General features: G+C 43.0%; 1 protein-coding gene across 1 annotated transcript in view; it reads right to left on the bottom strand.

The window, feature by feature from the left end:
* The window catches only part of NECAB2 (N-terminal EF-hand calcium binding protein 2), a 137,782-nt gene that overhangs the window by 15,098 nt on the left and 106,082 nt on the right, over positions 1-16,602 (bottom strand). The window contains exons 6-8 of the mRNA XM_044269282.1: positions 8,725-8,834; positions 7,627-7,706; positions 222-278 (exon numbers count right to left, since the gene is read on the bottom strand). Of these exons, the coding sequence (XP_044125217.1) occupies positions 222-278; positions 7,627-7,706; positions 8,725-8,834 (247 nt within the window). The remainder of the gene's footprint in view (positions 1-221; positions 279-7,626; positions 7,707-8,724; positions 8,835-16,602) is intronic.

Here is a 16,602-nt window from a genome sequence, read left to right on the forward strand (position 1 = left end):
AGGGATATGTCTTAAGAAATAAATCGTGACATGCACAAAACTGCTTGTGACATCTCACTGAAAAGTCAGGGCAGACCTAGCGTGCTTGCAGCCTTGGAGTGAAATTCTCCAAATCATAATCAGGGCGACTGTGTAATTATACTTTAGAAGATGCTTTACTGCAAAGGAAAATGGGATTAAAGATCTATGGGAACATTTCTCCTGTCACATCCGATACTCACCATTGAAGATGTATTCTCATTGTCAGAAAGTCTCTGGTGCAAATCAAAGGAGAGCGTCTGAAAAGTAAAGGCAGTATATGGAGTCTATAAGTGTGAGACGACACAAGTGAAGCCCTTTCTAAACAATATTGCTTCTAGAAGACATCATCTTCTACCATCATCTCTTCAAATACATTTTAAGGTGATTTCACACACAGCGTTTTTTGGAAAAACACCACTGCAGGTTTTGATGGAGCTTTTCAAATAAAAGCCAGAAAAGCATTCAGCAGTAAGGAGCAGTCCTTTCTTCATATTTCCCATTCCTCGTGAATCCGCTTCTGGCTCAGGCGGAGCAGTCCTTTCTTCATATTTTTCACTCATCGTGAATCCGCTTCTGGCTCAGGCGGAGCAGTCCTTTCTTCATATTTTTCACTCATCGTGAATACACTTCTGGCTCAGGTGGAGCAGTCCTTTCTTCATATTTCCCATTCCTCGTAAATCTGCTTCTGGCTCAGGCGGAGCAGTCCTTTCTTCATATTTTTCACTCCTCGTGAATCCACTTCTGGCTCAGGCGGAGCAGTCCTTTCTTCATATTTCCCATTCCTCGTGAATCCGCTTCTGGCTCAGGCGGAGAAGTCCTTTCTTCAGATTTTCACTTTCCTTGTGAATCCGCTTCTGGCTCAGGCGGAGTAGTCCTTTCTTCATATTTCCCATTTCTCGTGAATCCCCCTTCTGGCTCAGGTGGAGCAGTCCTTTCTTCATATTTCCCACTACTCGTGAATCCACTTCTGGCTCAGGCGGAGCAGTCCTTTCTTCATATTTTTCACTCATTGTGAATCCGCTTCTGGCTCAGGTGGAGTAGTCCCTTCTTCATATTTCCCATTCCTCGTGAATCCCCCTTCTGGCTCAGGCACAGCAGTCCTTTCTTCATATTTTTCACTCCTCATGAATCCGCTTCTGGCTCAGGTGGAGTAGTCCCTTCTTCATATTTCCCATTCCTCGTGAATCCACTTATGGCTCTGGCTCAAAAAGCTGCATGAAAAATTCTGTGTGTGAATACAACCTCAGAATAATTTGTCATATTTAACGATCCAACATATTTTGCACGTGCAAAGAATACAACGGCATATCGCCTTTTATTACAACTGCAAGCTTGGATCTCCCAGCAGTTCTTCTGACCCGAACCATTGCGATTAAAGAACTGAAGTTCCAAGTTTTACAGTCTTAGAGGGCATCTGTCCTCACATACCAGTATGTCAAACGGCCGTCAGCTGTCCATCTGGACATTAGTAAGCCTCTGGATTCTCCATGTGGTCTGTCAAACCTAGAAAAAATACTTTTTATAATATGTAAATGCTCCCCTAGGTGAAATAAGGAGGCTCCACCCCCATATTCCATGCCACGCCCCCACCACTATCATGTAACGGCCATGCAGTCCTTGAAGTCTCACAGGATGTGTAGCAAAGGGAAGACTGCCCATCTGCCAGGCGGTCTCCATCCCTTTACCAAGCATGTACAATACTACAAGATTTCATGGATTGCCTGGCTGGTACATCACTGAAGTGGGGACACAGCATAGAAGACGGTCTAGGAGCTTCTGGGTGCAATGGCACTGCCCTAATAACTGCACCTAGATGGTAATAAAAAAAAGTGGCCTAAATGGGAGGAAATGCTCAAAAACCCCAAACACTGTGGTTTGTTTATAACCGGGGGAGCAATTCCTCCGCATGTGATCCGTTGCTAACGGCAATCCCTAGCAAAAATGCATCCAATGGAGGATGTCAGCAGCTGACCACATGCACCACAACGGCATCCTGTGTCACATGGCCTGTTATAGGGGGGCTTACAGCCTTAGCATCTCCCCCACTACATGAGTGATCTCACTATGGAGGTATGTGGAAGCTTGGCTGTAAGTTGTATCTTAGCACCTCTCAGACTGTGTTCACACACCGTAGGTAGTCTAGTGGTAGGACCCATGCCACACTGAGATACCTTGACGGTGTGCAAAAGAGCTCTGATGTGTTCCTGACATGAATACATTGGCTAAAGTCTCAGTTCTTAACATCAGCTTGAGGCATTAGCCAGTATTGTCAGTAGCATATCATTGTGGTGCACCTTTCGCAGTGATTTATAGATGGTAATTTACTTTTCTTAAAAAGTCTTTTTTTCCTAGGATTGACTGAACACATGGAAATGACAGGCAACATGAGACTCTTTTTAAAATAGCGGATGGACAGCTGCTGACTGTTTGCTACAAATGCAAATTTGCACAGTGTTTGGCCGCGTTGGGTAAGATCAATAGGAAACAATAACAGAAATAAGAAGACGACACACTGACAACCAATGTTTCTTGATGGACACTGGCCTTCTCGCTCTTTAGCCACCAGCCAAATAGTTCTGAGATCTACTGGTGTCACCTACTGCTTATCAAACAATCCTATAGTAATAGAATCCATTATGAGGTCTATGACTTGCTAATGGAAAACAATAATGTAACATTTGTCAGAGCTGTCCTTTTACCCAAGCTCGCATAGGTGGGAGCCTCAGAACTTGGAGAGGGAAAGATCCAATAATGCCAGGAGATGTAGGTAAAAGTTAGACATTGTTCCACCTCTGCATCTATTACATAGATCTGTTCTTCACAGAATCAATTCATGTTATAATGTGAGTCTACCTCTCATTATATTCATTTACATTACAGTAGCACAAGAACAGTGCGGAGCCGAATGCTTATAACAATGCTCTCTCGCTGGCTGAGCTGAATGTCAAACCCCCTCTAATGCTTGAGGTAACTCTTGGCGATATCATTATAATATGAGGCCCTGGCCAGTCTAACACCACAATCCTGTGTCTTGCAGAGAGTTCCTCAAGCTGCATTCAATTAGAGTGACCTTTTAATACGATCCGTTTTACATCAAAAACTCCAATTATCCTGAGGATACATGCTGTCTCTAAGAGAGTGTCATGAGGGTTATGATTATTTACAGTTTTCTGCAATTGGAAGGAGAGGTGAAAGAGGCAGAGAAATAATCACAGTCAAAGAAGAAAAGTTGAGAATCAGAAGAAAAAATTTAACGATTAGACTGAAAACCAGAATCAGCACAAATCCTCTGCTACCATCTACGAGACCAAGAGGGCTCTCATTATACAGAAGACATCTGAGCCTGTGCCCTCTGGTTAGCTGAGATTCCACCTGGATGCTCCTTCTGCTCTGCAGAACAAGGGTCACCATCTCAAAGCAATTCCTATCTTCTGAAATCAAACATTAGCCACAAAGCAACAATTTACCAAGAACACATAGCTTGACTGTATGAATTACTGTATAAATATCCTATATTCTGCAGCACTTTACAGACAGTAGCATCACAATGGGGCTCACAATCCAAGTTCCCTATCAGTATGTCTTTGGCGTGTGGGAGGAAACCTGCTATCTAATAAATTATCTAATCAATATATCTAATTATCTAATCTATCTAATTATCTATCCATCCATCCTTGGTCATTGTCACATATTAATGAGGTTGTCGAAGTTATGGAAAAATCAGTCCAGACCCCCAATTTTCCGTCACAACCACTTCCATTAAATTTTTTGATGTGTCTGTCTATCTATCTATCTACAGAGATGATTCAAAGCATGTGGTTGGCACTGCAGCTCAAATGAAGGTTGGGTGCCAGTAGCTGTTGGAGCGATCCAATCTCCAAAAACATAAAAAAGGTACTCCACAGAACTCTAAAAAGTAAAATAAATGTGACTTTTATTCACCAACGCAACGTTTCGGTCTGCACACTGGAACCTTTCTCAAGCACAAAACGTTGCGTTGGTGAATAAAAGTCCCATCTATTTTACTTTTTGGAGTGCCGTGGAGTACCTTTTTTTAATCTATCTAATCATCTAATCTATCTATATCTCTATTTATCTATACTTGGTCATTGTCACGTATTAAAGGGGTTGTCCAAGTTATGGAAAAATCTGGCTAAAGGCCTGTGAGTCCATGCCTTTTTTAATACATGCCTTAGAAGCAGCTGATTGACATTGTGCTGTTATTTAGTCAATGATCTACAAGTACACCCAAATCCTTCTCTACAAGTGACTCCCCTAGGACATATGAAGCACAGAGATTATTACTACCAGGATACAGAATGTTACATTTAACCACATTGAACCTCATTTGCCAAGTTGATGCCCATCACTCAGTGTCCAAATCAGCTACTATTTTATGGACATCTTCCATAGACTGCACTCCGCTACATAGCTTGGTGTCATCTGGAAAAATAGAATCAGTGCTATTAATCCCATCCTCAATATCATGAATTAATAAATTCAATAATAAAGGGCCCAGCACTGAACCTTGGGGTACACCACGTATAACACGGGACCATTCTGAATAGGAATCACTAACCACAAGTCTCTGGACATGGTCCTTCGGCCCCTTTTCAATCCAATTAGAACTATACTTTCTAGTCCTATAGACCTTATTTTACCTATGAGGGTCTTTGAGGGACAGTATCAAATGCCATTACAAAGTCCAAGAAAACTTCTACTCACCTCATAAAAACAAATCAGGCTAGTCTGACAACTTCTGTGGTAAACCCATGTTAGTCATCACTTATGATATTATTTACAGTCACATACTCCTCAGAAATCTCTTTTGTTTGTGCCATGATACAGGACTACAAACGTGTTGTGAAGATCAGGCTGATAGATCCCTATTCTTTAAATAAAACAGGTCACCTGCACACACCAGATTGTCATCCCATCGATTGAAAACATCTGACTAATTTTATCTGCAAGTTATCTGCTAACCCTAAAGGTTCACATACTTTTGCTACTCACAAACACTTGATATTGGATAATTTTCCTTAATGGATAAATAAATGACCAAGTCTAATATTTTGATTCATTTCTTTCATTTGGTTATCCTTATCCACTTCTAGAACTTGTGTGAAAATCTGATGTAGTTTTATGCAGAAATATAGAATATTCAGAAGGGTTCACAAACTTTCACGCACCAGTGTAGTATGTCACAAATGTTTGGTAGACAGGCTTATGTGACCTATGCTCCACAATGTAAAGGGGTCAGTGGTAGCTAATAAAAGGAGCAGGGGACAACTGAACATGCACGGCCATCTCTTCCTGTTTTCCCATATTTAAAGCCGTCCTGGATTGTCAACTCATGTTCTTCTTACCAAAAGGTGGGGACCCCCACTTATCCGACATATTCTGTGAATATGCCTTAAATGTCATTGGAGTATCTCTTAAATGGGTTATCTGGAAAAAGATAATGATGCAACAAAACAGAGGGAATAAACCCCAAAACACTGTACCTTAGATCCCTCTAGATAGCCATACGCTCTTAGGTGTAAGCATCTGCTGTTCAGTCCACCTGAAACACCTAGGTGGATTCTCTTGATCACTAGCATTGAGGCCATTAGTCTCATTTGTGTCTGCTGATGAAATTGGACCAACCATCCAACAGAAACGCGTCAGGACCAATCTCGTTGTTTCATCTGGGATCCCCCATCTCTACCATTTACAGCACCAACGCAGAGCTGGAACCACTTGCATTAGGGCTGCAACAGGGTATCCTAGCTATGATTAGGGATGGTCCAGAGGGGTGGCCCTTTTCGGGGTGGGTGCTCTGACTAAACTGGACAATTAGGTTAGTCGAGGCCAAGTAGGGGCACACTAGGGTCATCACCCAGCTCTACCCCTCTGAACAATCCCTCTGGCTTGCCTCAAACTATACAGGCTGCATCTGGTAAGACCATTCATTTTTATGTGCACTGGCTCACTGTCCAGCACTTCCGTAAGTTTAATTTGTGTGTTATATTTGAGTATTTTATACCAGACTAGTAAAAGTTAAGTTTTATAGATAAGTTACAGTGTTTTGGGGGTTTATTCCCTCTGTTTTGTTGCTAGCTTTCCCAGTGACAATACCTGTATTTCTGATCACTTTGGCGGTGTCTGTTACAAAAGATAATGATGACCTCAGGACAGGTCATCAAAATAAGATCGGCGGGGTAACGGGTCAGCTTTTAGAAGAGGCCGGGCACTCTGTGAGCACTTCGGCCTTTTCTAGGTCAGTCATGTCACTGTACATCGGCCTAGTTGCCGCTCAGCCCAATTCAAGTCAACGGGACTGAGCTGCAATACCAAGCACAGCCACTATATCATGTACGGCGAAAGCTGCCAGAAGCCTGCATTGCTCACTAGAGCTCTGGCACCCCCTGAAACAGCTGATCAGTGGGGGTGGCGGGACTCAGACCCTCGCTGATGTGATAAAGATGACCTATCCTGAGGATAGGTCATCATTATCTTTTCCATGATAGCCTCTTTAATGCTTAAGTAAATGATATAATGATCTGTCCATATAACAAGCTCTTAGGTCAGCTTTTTTCCTAGACTAAGGATGTATAGTTAAATATCCTCAGTAACACTACCACCACTATTAGCAGCCTAACATATTTACACCGCAGAGTGCACGTTCCAGTGCTGATCAAGCCTTTTATCTAAATACTGCATAGTGCTCACCCGCCATCTAGAATAATAGAGATTATGGACAGCGTGCGCTCCTGAGGTGATCAACTATGGGTTTCACTTAAATAAGCTGCTAAGTGTAAAATTCATATCAAAGAAAGGTTACAGAAAGCAAACCAGCAATTATCTGTTCCGCTCGGCTAATGGATATACAGCGCAATCTGATGGCTTTACCCAAACACATTATTTCTCCTGCTTCTGAGGGATAAAATACTATCAAACGTTGCAGATGAAACTATAATGCACACGTTGCTTAAAAGCTCTTTTATAAGTTGCCAACTAAAAGTGACTTTCCACCTTCTGGGTACAAAATCATGGACCTATTTAAGGGTCAGTATTAAAAAGGCAGGGAAACTATTAATAAAAAAAGAATCATACTATCCGTCCCAAACTCCCTGTGTTACAACGTCGCCACTCCGTGTTCCCTGCAGGGCGTCTTCTCCTCCGGACCTTGCGCTGGCTCGGCTATTTCCCTCTGCCCCATAGAAATGAATAGGAGCAGGGGCCGCGTGTGAGTAATGTTTTTGTTTAAAAAGGATTACTAAGAAAGTGTCTGAACTGCAACACCAGACAAAGCCTTTATACAAGGGTGGCACTGTTAAACGTGTAACCCTGGTGGCACCTGCGATATGCCAGGATAACCAGGTGTCAGGCTCGGGGAACACATTGTGATGGAACATAAAGAATCAGCTATTCATTGTGTTCTCACTATAAGCAGGTATTATTACATTTCAGGTAGCAATGGCAAGAAAGTAAACTGCTTCAGCTCTGCGGTCCAATGATTCAGAGTGTAAAGGTTAACAGCTCCTCTGAATCCACATAAGCCATAGCGCTGGCCGCATCTCCGTCACTGCGCTGCGCATTCACATCCACAGTACAAAGAATCACCTTATTTTCCAGTTTCCCGATCAGCTCGGCCAGTCGGTTAATCTGCGCCTCTAGACCTTCCTCTTTCACATCTGAGCAGCCTGAATACACAGAAAACACAGTATACACATTCAACAGGATTAACGCAGAACTGTGTCTGATCATCATCATCAGATTCAGGGCACATGAAGAGCTTAGCATTGTATGACGGGATTATGGGCAGTGGCATCAGGAAAATAAGACGGACACCACCACAAAAACTGCACACCTGTTCCTTACTACAAATGTCAATGCAGCAGTTTTGTTAAAGCTCACGTCAACATAAAACTTGAAAATGGTTAACCACTTCTAGTACTTGCTAATTCTAAATGGACTGCGAGTGAAGGACTGGTTATCCACATAGGTAACATAGTACATAAGGCCAAAAAAAAGACATTTGTCCATCCAGTTCGGCCTGTTATCCTGCAAGTTGATCCAGAGGAAGGCAAAAAAAAAAAAGTGAGGTAGAAGTCAATTTTCCCCACTTTAGGGGAATAAAAAATTCCTTCCCGACTCCAATCAGGCAATCAGAATAACTCCCTGGATCAACGACCAGGTAGTCTCTATGGACAAGGTAGATGTTTCCTGAGAGCTTTGAGGGATCTTGTCCATAGTGTCCTTCCTAAGGATAAGTGGTCCCATCATAGAGCTCAGCAAGACTTGTTGTAGACCTCAGGGTCACAAAAGTTCCAATTCTACTTCACTTCCAGGTGATGATGGAACGTTGATGTAGAAATATCAGTATACATAAGACGACTGTCCCCATCTTTATTCCCATTAGGCTGGGGTTATACGGCAATCTTTGCACAACCAAGATGAGTGTTTCAGTGCAGTCATGCAACTGAATGGGGTCGCAGTGCCACCCCAGAATCACAAAAACATCCAACACTGCTGGATTTTTTGCAGTTCTGGGGTTATAGTAACTTGCGAGTCATTCTGCCACTCCATTCAGTTCAATGGCTGCACTGCTACACAGAGATCTTTGCTTGTGGGATTGGTGTTGAGGCCAAGATAGCTGTGTAGTCCCAGCCTAACAGCAACCGTTAGATTGAAGGGTACACATAGAAATGGTGTGCTCACTGCTCTTTACGCTCTTCCTCAGGTCCTTGGTGGAACTTCTAGTTGGAGGGTAAGTAGGTAGAGGATCTTCATGCCACCCATCGGTCATTCCTGATCCCTTATAGCAGTGTCTGATGAAGAAAGAATGTTCAGTTTAATATGAATCTGATCTAGAAACCCAACTAAATCCAGTCTTGTACCATGTATTCATCTAAGTACTCTCCTTTGCCTTTATATACTGTAGAAGAATATTCTACTCTTACTTATGGTAACTAAGATGGATCACGGCAAAAGCAGCTCTGAAATAACATTTCTGTAATTAGCACAGTATTTAAATGTCCCACTGCGCACAAAAATCGCAGCAATTTGTCAGCCTAGCATGGAGCTCTCTACATGCCGTCCTTGCATGCCCGCTAGAAAATTCACTGTCTGACCAGAAGCAACTGCTACAAGATTCCAAGGAAATGTGTCACTCCAGATTTAAGAATGTGCCACCAGCATTTGTCTGGGTCAGTGGCAGAGTCAGAAAGATCAGTGGATTATATGGTTCACATATTACTACTGTATAGGAAATTGATGTAATTTATAGGTAGCAGGATATTAAAGGTTGATCCATGCTGCACATTACTTTCGGTCTAATAGACGTTTCAGTATGAAATACATCACGCTGCACTATTTTACAATTCTGCAAAAACAACTAAATCATAATACTCTAATCTTAGAGGGGTTGTGCGAGAATTGGGAGGGGGGGAGGTTAGCAAATCCCTGCGCTTGGCTGGTCCTGTAAAAGTAAGCTTACCTACCTGCTTCCTGACCCTGGCTCGCTCCTTCTGCTCCCAGCCTGCGGTGCTCTGTTGCGGTCCCTCGCTGAAAACATCCGGTTTGAGGTCGAATGTAGCCAATCGCTGGCTGCGGAAGTGAGTGGCCCCCTTGCGTCGTGTGTCCTTTTTTCATCATACAAGGGAAGTCGGTCACCGTTGCAGCCAGCGATTGGCTGCAGGCGGCGTCAAACTGGATGTTTTTTACGCAAGGGACTGCAGCAGCGCAGGGCGGAAGGAGAAGGAGAGAGGATCTACCGCCAGGAAGCAAATACGATTCCCTTAACACAGGCATGTCCAAACTGCGGCCCTCCAGCTGTTGCAAAACTACAACTCCCAGCATGCCTGGATAGCTTACAGCAGGCATGCTCAACCTGTGGCCCTCCAGCTGTTGCAAAACTGCAACTTCCAGCATGCTCTAATAGCTGTATGCTATCCAGGCATGCTTGGAGTTGTAGTTTTGCAACAGCTGGAGGGCCACAGGTTGAGCATGCCTGCTGTAAGCTATCCAGACATGCCTGCCTTAACAGGTCCGGACAAGTGTGTGTGTGGGGGTCGCCAAAACCCTCCCCCAATTCCTGCACAACCCCTTTAATCTCTGTAACATATAAAAAACTGTAAATATTGGTTTAAATCTGATTAAAGGGATATTAGTTTTTTTTGGCGTTCTCTAGTTCTCGAAAAAAATTACAATAAAATAGAAAAGAAACTAAAAACCCATTACTTACCTCTTCAATCTCCAGTCGATCCGCTGTAGATGCTTTGGTGGCAGGGTGCGAGGCAGGAGTAGCTGGTGGATGGTTGAGGAGTCAGTAACCAGGTCAGGGGTAGTAGATAAATAAGTCTCTCTTTATTAACGTGTAGGATAGGAGTAGTAGTACATCCAATGGTGTCAAGTTAAGAGCAGTTCACAGTGCACATCTTCCCCAATAGCAATATATGGATGGCAGCAAGAATTGGGTTTGTGGTACTCCTGCTCTCTGCATCTCCAGTCTCTCTTTCTGCAGAACCCAAGGCTGGCAATGACGTTTCTGTAATTCCCTGGCTATGGGGTGCAAATTTAATATACGGGTGGCTAAACCGTCTCCATGTCAGGAGGGGTTCTCTAGCAATGTTCTCTTTCATGGCTGTAAGGTCTCCCGGCCTTAAACATGCACAATACCTCGCTGACTGACTCCAATGCACGGCCTTCTAGATTCTGGACCTTTTTTGCACACAGATGCAGCAGTTGTTCTTTCGCTATAACAACCACAGAGGGTAGGATTTTCTGAGCTCAAGCCTAGGAGTAAGCACATGTTTGTCCTCCATCTCAGCTAGCACAGAAAAACTCTCTCCCTAAACAGGGGACAGACCCAATTACATCTCCTGGCGATCTAAGGGGTTTGAATCAAGGTGTTAACCCTGACTTATCCATACAATGCTGTTGTGTTTACAAATGCAGCAAATCTAAAGATTTCACTAAACAATACAACATTATAACAATTTACCCTACTTTGGGGTAGTGCAATTATAGGAGTTACTCTTTAATATGTTAATTTACAATCTGGTTAATTTATATTCAATTCTCCTCATTTCCATCTCTGTTAGTAATGTTGTAAAATAATTCTGTTAACTAGCATAGGCTGGCAGTAAATGGTGTATTGCCTGCTAATGGTACCAATGTGAAAAAAGAGAGGATTACAATTCTCTGTAACCTTGTGGGTTACTGGAACACTCCTGTGAAGCAACTGGAATGAGTAATTATAGAAATGAAATATTTGATATATACATTTTATTAATGGTACTTGCCTATTAGTTAACTGCACTGTGGCCAGCACACTTTTGTAAGAATCCAGCGTTGTCTTGAAACTTGACTGGTCCTGATACTTCAAAATTGGAGCATAATCCCATCACAGCCGCTTTCATCTACCAAAAACTGCAGAAGAAGGCCCAACTCCACTCATCCCAAAATAAAGTTCTGTTGTGTACCTACCAGTGGGCTGGTCACCGTTCAAGACAGGTTTTGTAACAGAGACATGATCAACTAATCTTATGTAATTTTCGACTGCTAAACATGAAAGGGACATTGAAAATGTGAGATTGGTTCTTGTTTGGAAGTTATAGAGAGGAAAATGGAAAGAACGCCGAGTTTAATGAGATTTTCTTTTTTTCAGAAAGAAAACGCATGTACATGCCTCAAATACGTCTTGGGATTAAAGAACTAATAACCCTAACTATAAAATAAGAGACATACACAAATCTTCAGCGGAATAAATTGGCCCCGGGCTTTATTAGTTAACCTGTACTGTTAAATTGGAAGTCAAAAACTTCTGAACTTCATAACCAACCAACAATAGAGCAATAGATATTAAAAATTATTACTCATCATAATAATATAATACTGATAATGAACACAATAAGCCATGAGCACAAGCTCTAGTAAAACTCTCCAATATAAAGGTGATTTACACCAAGTTAACAAAAAAGGCAGCAACAGAAGCAAACAATAAAGGAGGGAGTTGAAGATTCAGGAATCCGGCAGATGAGGTAAGACAAGTAAAGACCCAAGTTGCCCAAATTTTTAGCCCACATCACCCTGTCTCAAGAACTTCCTAACTAATGGCCAACCGGTTGCTGGGGCAGGTGTAAACCTACCCTAGAAATCATTTGGCCATAACAACTAATCAATCCCTTAACAGATACCCTCCTGGACAATTTCTGTCCGAAGCATGGCAACCATCTTGACCAATCAAAACAAGGTTCCAACGCAAAGGAAATCTGCTCAGAGATGGCAACTGGCATTTTCTGGCAAGAAAATCCTATAAAACAATAAAAATGTAGGGGATCCATAACTAGGATGACCATAATCACTTGTGGATCCCTCAAAGTCTGGAATGCTTCCATTCTGTTTGTCTCTTGTATTCCGTTTCTGGGGTGTCTCTTCCAATCATCCAGAAGTAAAAAAGCCAACATTGCGGACTTCATTTACCATTGTAACGCTTCGCAATGACCGCCATACCCGGAAAAAATGCTCCCCATGTTTGTCACCAAGTGCGCCACAATTCATGGGGAAGACATCTGGGAATAGAGGCTCTGCAGTTTGGGATAATCTGCAGACCATTTTCTCGTATGCCATTAGAAGTTCATCCACAAGTGATAGAACTTTTCGTCTCTGACATTTCCTAACAAACTAGCTGACACAATTTTGAAAGGCTTCTTTGCATCTCTTTTGCCGTACTTGACATTTTCTGTTTTTGTTTCCAGTGTTGTTTGACATTTTCCCTCTGTAACTTCCAAATAAGAACCAATTTTACAGTTCCAAACACTGATTTGTGATTGGTTCTGTAATCTATAATAAATCAATTTGTTGTTTACATGCCTTTTATGTCCTATTATTAGCACTATAACAGAAGATAACTATCTAATATATCAGTTAATGTGCTTCTATGGTTACATAGGAGGACCCTAGAGCTATTGGCTACCACTGATAAAAAAAAGGATTTAAATTTATCAATATTTAGGTCTGATCTTCCAAATCCAGGTATACGTCCCAGAAACAGAGAAGAAGAGGCTACAGACTTAGATGAAGCCAATGCATGCTATTTGTGGAGATCATTTGAAGAGACAGTTTGTGTCCTGAATAGAAGTGGCATTTTTAATATCTCTCTTCTGTTATGCTCCAACAGTTTCCATGGTTACACGGAGCGATTCTCATCGTCATGGAGACATATGACCCAGACCATCATCAAACTCTAGTCCTGTACACCGTCATATCTCAGGTAGTTCTTTTATCAGCTTTCCTTCTCTCAAAGAGTGACGCTCGTTGTCCTTTATACTTTGTATTTGCCTTCTATGTCTCTACGTACCTAATTTTTAGCAGTGTTAAAGTGCTCTGACATTGATCATTTTTGTGCCTCTTCATTGCCTTTCATATGTTAAGTACTGGCCCATTAATCATTGCTTACACTGTGCCAGCATCTGTGACCAGCGCCATTTTAACATTCATTATTACACTTTCTTTATTTGATACATTTACACCTTTTTCTTGTTTCGTTTGTCTTTCGTCCTCATACCCCAGTTGGGTGACTACATTACTTGTGAGGATTTCTGCTTCATCACCCTACCGAGTCTGATCATGAACACCAATGCACCAATTCCCTAACAAACTGAGTGAAACGGCCTGACGGTATGCAGGCATCTCAGCTTGACAACCTCAGCCCTTTTATTCATTGTGTGATGCAACAAGTTGGTATTTTACCATGTTTGAGCCATCATCACCCTGATTAATGTCAACATCAGGTGCAGGTCCAGAGTGGTAATTTCCAGATTCCTGCTAGGCCGGTCAAATCGATGGGCCAATCTGCTATGGCAAAGCAGAAACTGCACTGATAATGCAAAGCCTGAATTTTCTGTTTAGTTTCTAGAGCTGGAAGGGCTGAAGGCCTGTAGTGACATCATGGTGACATGACCATAATGGCAACCAGCCAGAGTCTGAATGGCTTAGGAAGTAAGAGAAGAGAGTGGAGAGCTCTACTGACTCAGCTCCACCTCCAGCATCACTGGTGCTCCTGTCTAAATGGGTGGGAATGGGGAAATGTTTCTGCAAGTGGGGAAGGGTGGCTTGGGGGAGCATGTTACTGCTTGTGGAAGAGGGTTGGAAATTGACTCAATGCTGCTACCAGTGGGGGAAGAGGTTGGAAGGGGGAATGTAAATTCCACTAGGAGAAGGGGTGGTTAGGCGGTTAATGCTCCTGCAGGTGATGCAGTGGTAGGATGGGCAACAATACTGCTGCCAGTGGGTGAGTAGTTGGAAGGGGGAATGTAACTACCAATAGGGGAAGGGGTACTTAGATGGATAATGCTCCTGAAGTTGTGGCAGTGGAGGGATGGGCAACAGTACTGCTGCCAGTGGGAAAGGTAAACAAGGGAAAACACCATTACAAGCAGGGGAGAGAAGGGAATGAACGCTGCTACCAGTGGGTATGTAGTTGGAAGGGGGAATGTAATTCTCATTAGGGGAAGGGGTGGTTAGGAAAATAATGCTCCTGAAGTTGTGGCAGTGAGTGACGGGAAACAGTACTGCTGCCAGTGGGAGAGAGGAGAAAGAGGGACAAAGCTAGTGCAAATAGGGGAGAGAAGGCATTGAATGCTGCTGCCAGAGGGAAGGGTCCTGATCTATTGCACAAACCTACCTGACAACTGAGTGTTACCATTTCTCTTACCAACAGGATGCACCCCCAGACCGTCTGATACTGCCATTGGGAGACACATGGGGAACAGTGATGGCCAGTTCGCAGTGTTCGCAAATGAATACATGCGGGCTGTAATCTTGACTCCAGTCCGGCGATGCACAGGTAAGAGCTTACCTGTGCCTGCGCCGCGAGCCGGTCTGAAACAAATGCGGTCACCGGGAGCAGGCAGTTCCGAGAACAGCCCGATGAAGGCCCCCGGCGGCTGTTCTCGGAACTGCCTGCTCCCGGTGACCGCATTTGTTTCAGACCGGCTCGCGGCGCAGGCACAGGTAAGGGCTTACCTGTGCATCGCCGGACTTGTGAGTCAAGATGGCAGCCCGCATGTGTTCGTTGGTGAACACTGCAAACTGGCCATCACTGATGGGGAATAATAACATCCTTTGTCAATTTATTAATATATTTTCCTAACGAATAACAAAGGAACAGCACAATGTAGAATTTTAAAAAATGTGCTCAATAAATATTTCATGGGTAATATAAGTATTTACTAAAACAGACAAGTCAGGAGAGGTGACAGGTCCTCTTTAAAAATAATCATGTTTTGTGATGTGACTGTGTCTGATCAGTGCTGTACTCTCTTGTATAGCCTGCAGTGTGATAATACTTTAGACTTCCTGTCAGGAATTCTCCCAGCCAGATCACCATACTGGGCTGTGCTGGGAGGGTTTCCATGTCGACCACCCTGGTCCCGGCTGGTTGACCTGACAGTATAATTGGAAACCAAGCCAATAAGGCTTCTGACTCTGTGTCCAATCCCAGAGCTAGGTGTGGTATTTAAGACAGCTGATTCTTGATTGACTGCCCTGTTAATTTATTAGCATCAGGCTCTATATTGTGCGACTTCTCTGGTGAACTGATCTCTGGCTTTTTTTTTCGTTTTACCCTGTGGCTGCTGTTCCTGCTTATATAGACTCTCCTGGTAACTGACCTTGGCCTGCTTCTGGATTTCTCTCTCATTTACTGCATTAACTGTCTGTCTCTCCTGATTTTGTCCCTGCTTTTGACTCCTCTTTGCACCTCCCTGGTCATTCTGGAAGGACTGTTATCTAGTCTAAAGAGAGGTAACCTGGGTCCCTAGCAGCAAAGTCCATCTGGCCTAAAGGCAGACTCTGGTGAATAACCTAGTGGTGGGTGGCCTTTGGGGTCACTGTATGGCGGTATAACTGGTTATATTGGTGTTATAGTTTAGTGTACTCTTGCTCTTGACTAAAACAGTGATGTTTGTTCTTGATCATGTTAATAGGCGTTTCTATAATTCCACTTTTATTTTCCATCTTGTGTTCATGGTCTGGTGTACATATTTAAGGAAGCAGTGAAGGGTGGACCAATTAAACAGAGTGTGCATTGTATGGCACTATTTTTCCATGATATGGGGGGGATATTGTATAGGAAATTCTGGAGACTTATCTAATTTCGACAGATTGTAAGCCTATACTTGTGTTCACTTCATGTGTCAGAGTACTCATAGGTCTTTTTACCTTTACAATTAAACACATTCAGGTAAAAGCCATGAAGATACAGCAATCCTTAGTAAAGTGCATCTTCTTGCAAGTACAGTTCTACCTGTGATCATGTGCACCAGTCACTGGAGACGGCCTTGCAGTTCGCCCAGCGAACTTTGCTCGTTTGCGGTTCGCTGAACAGGTGAACATATGGCTATGTCCGCCTGTACCTAATTTTTTTGCATTGTGCCGAACTTTGACCCATGACACATCCATCAGGTGGGACAGGACAGCCAATTGAGAAGTTCCAGCACATGGACAAAACCCCTACCCTAAAAAAAAAAACGATCAGGTCGCCATTTTACATTCAGTCTTTTTCCAGTGTAGGGAGAGGTTGCTGTGTGGAGC

This window comes from Bufo gargarizans, chromosome 10 (assembly GCF_014858855.1).
Source record: "Bufo gargarizans isolate SCDJY-AF-19 chromosome 10, ASM1485885v1, whole genome shotgun sequence".
Lineage (NCBI taxonomy): Eukaryota > Metazoa > Chordata > Amphibia > Anura > Bufonidae > Bufo > Bufo gargarizans.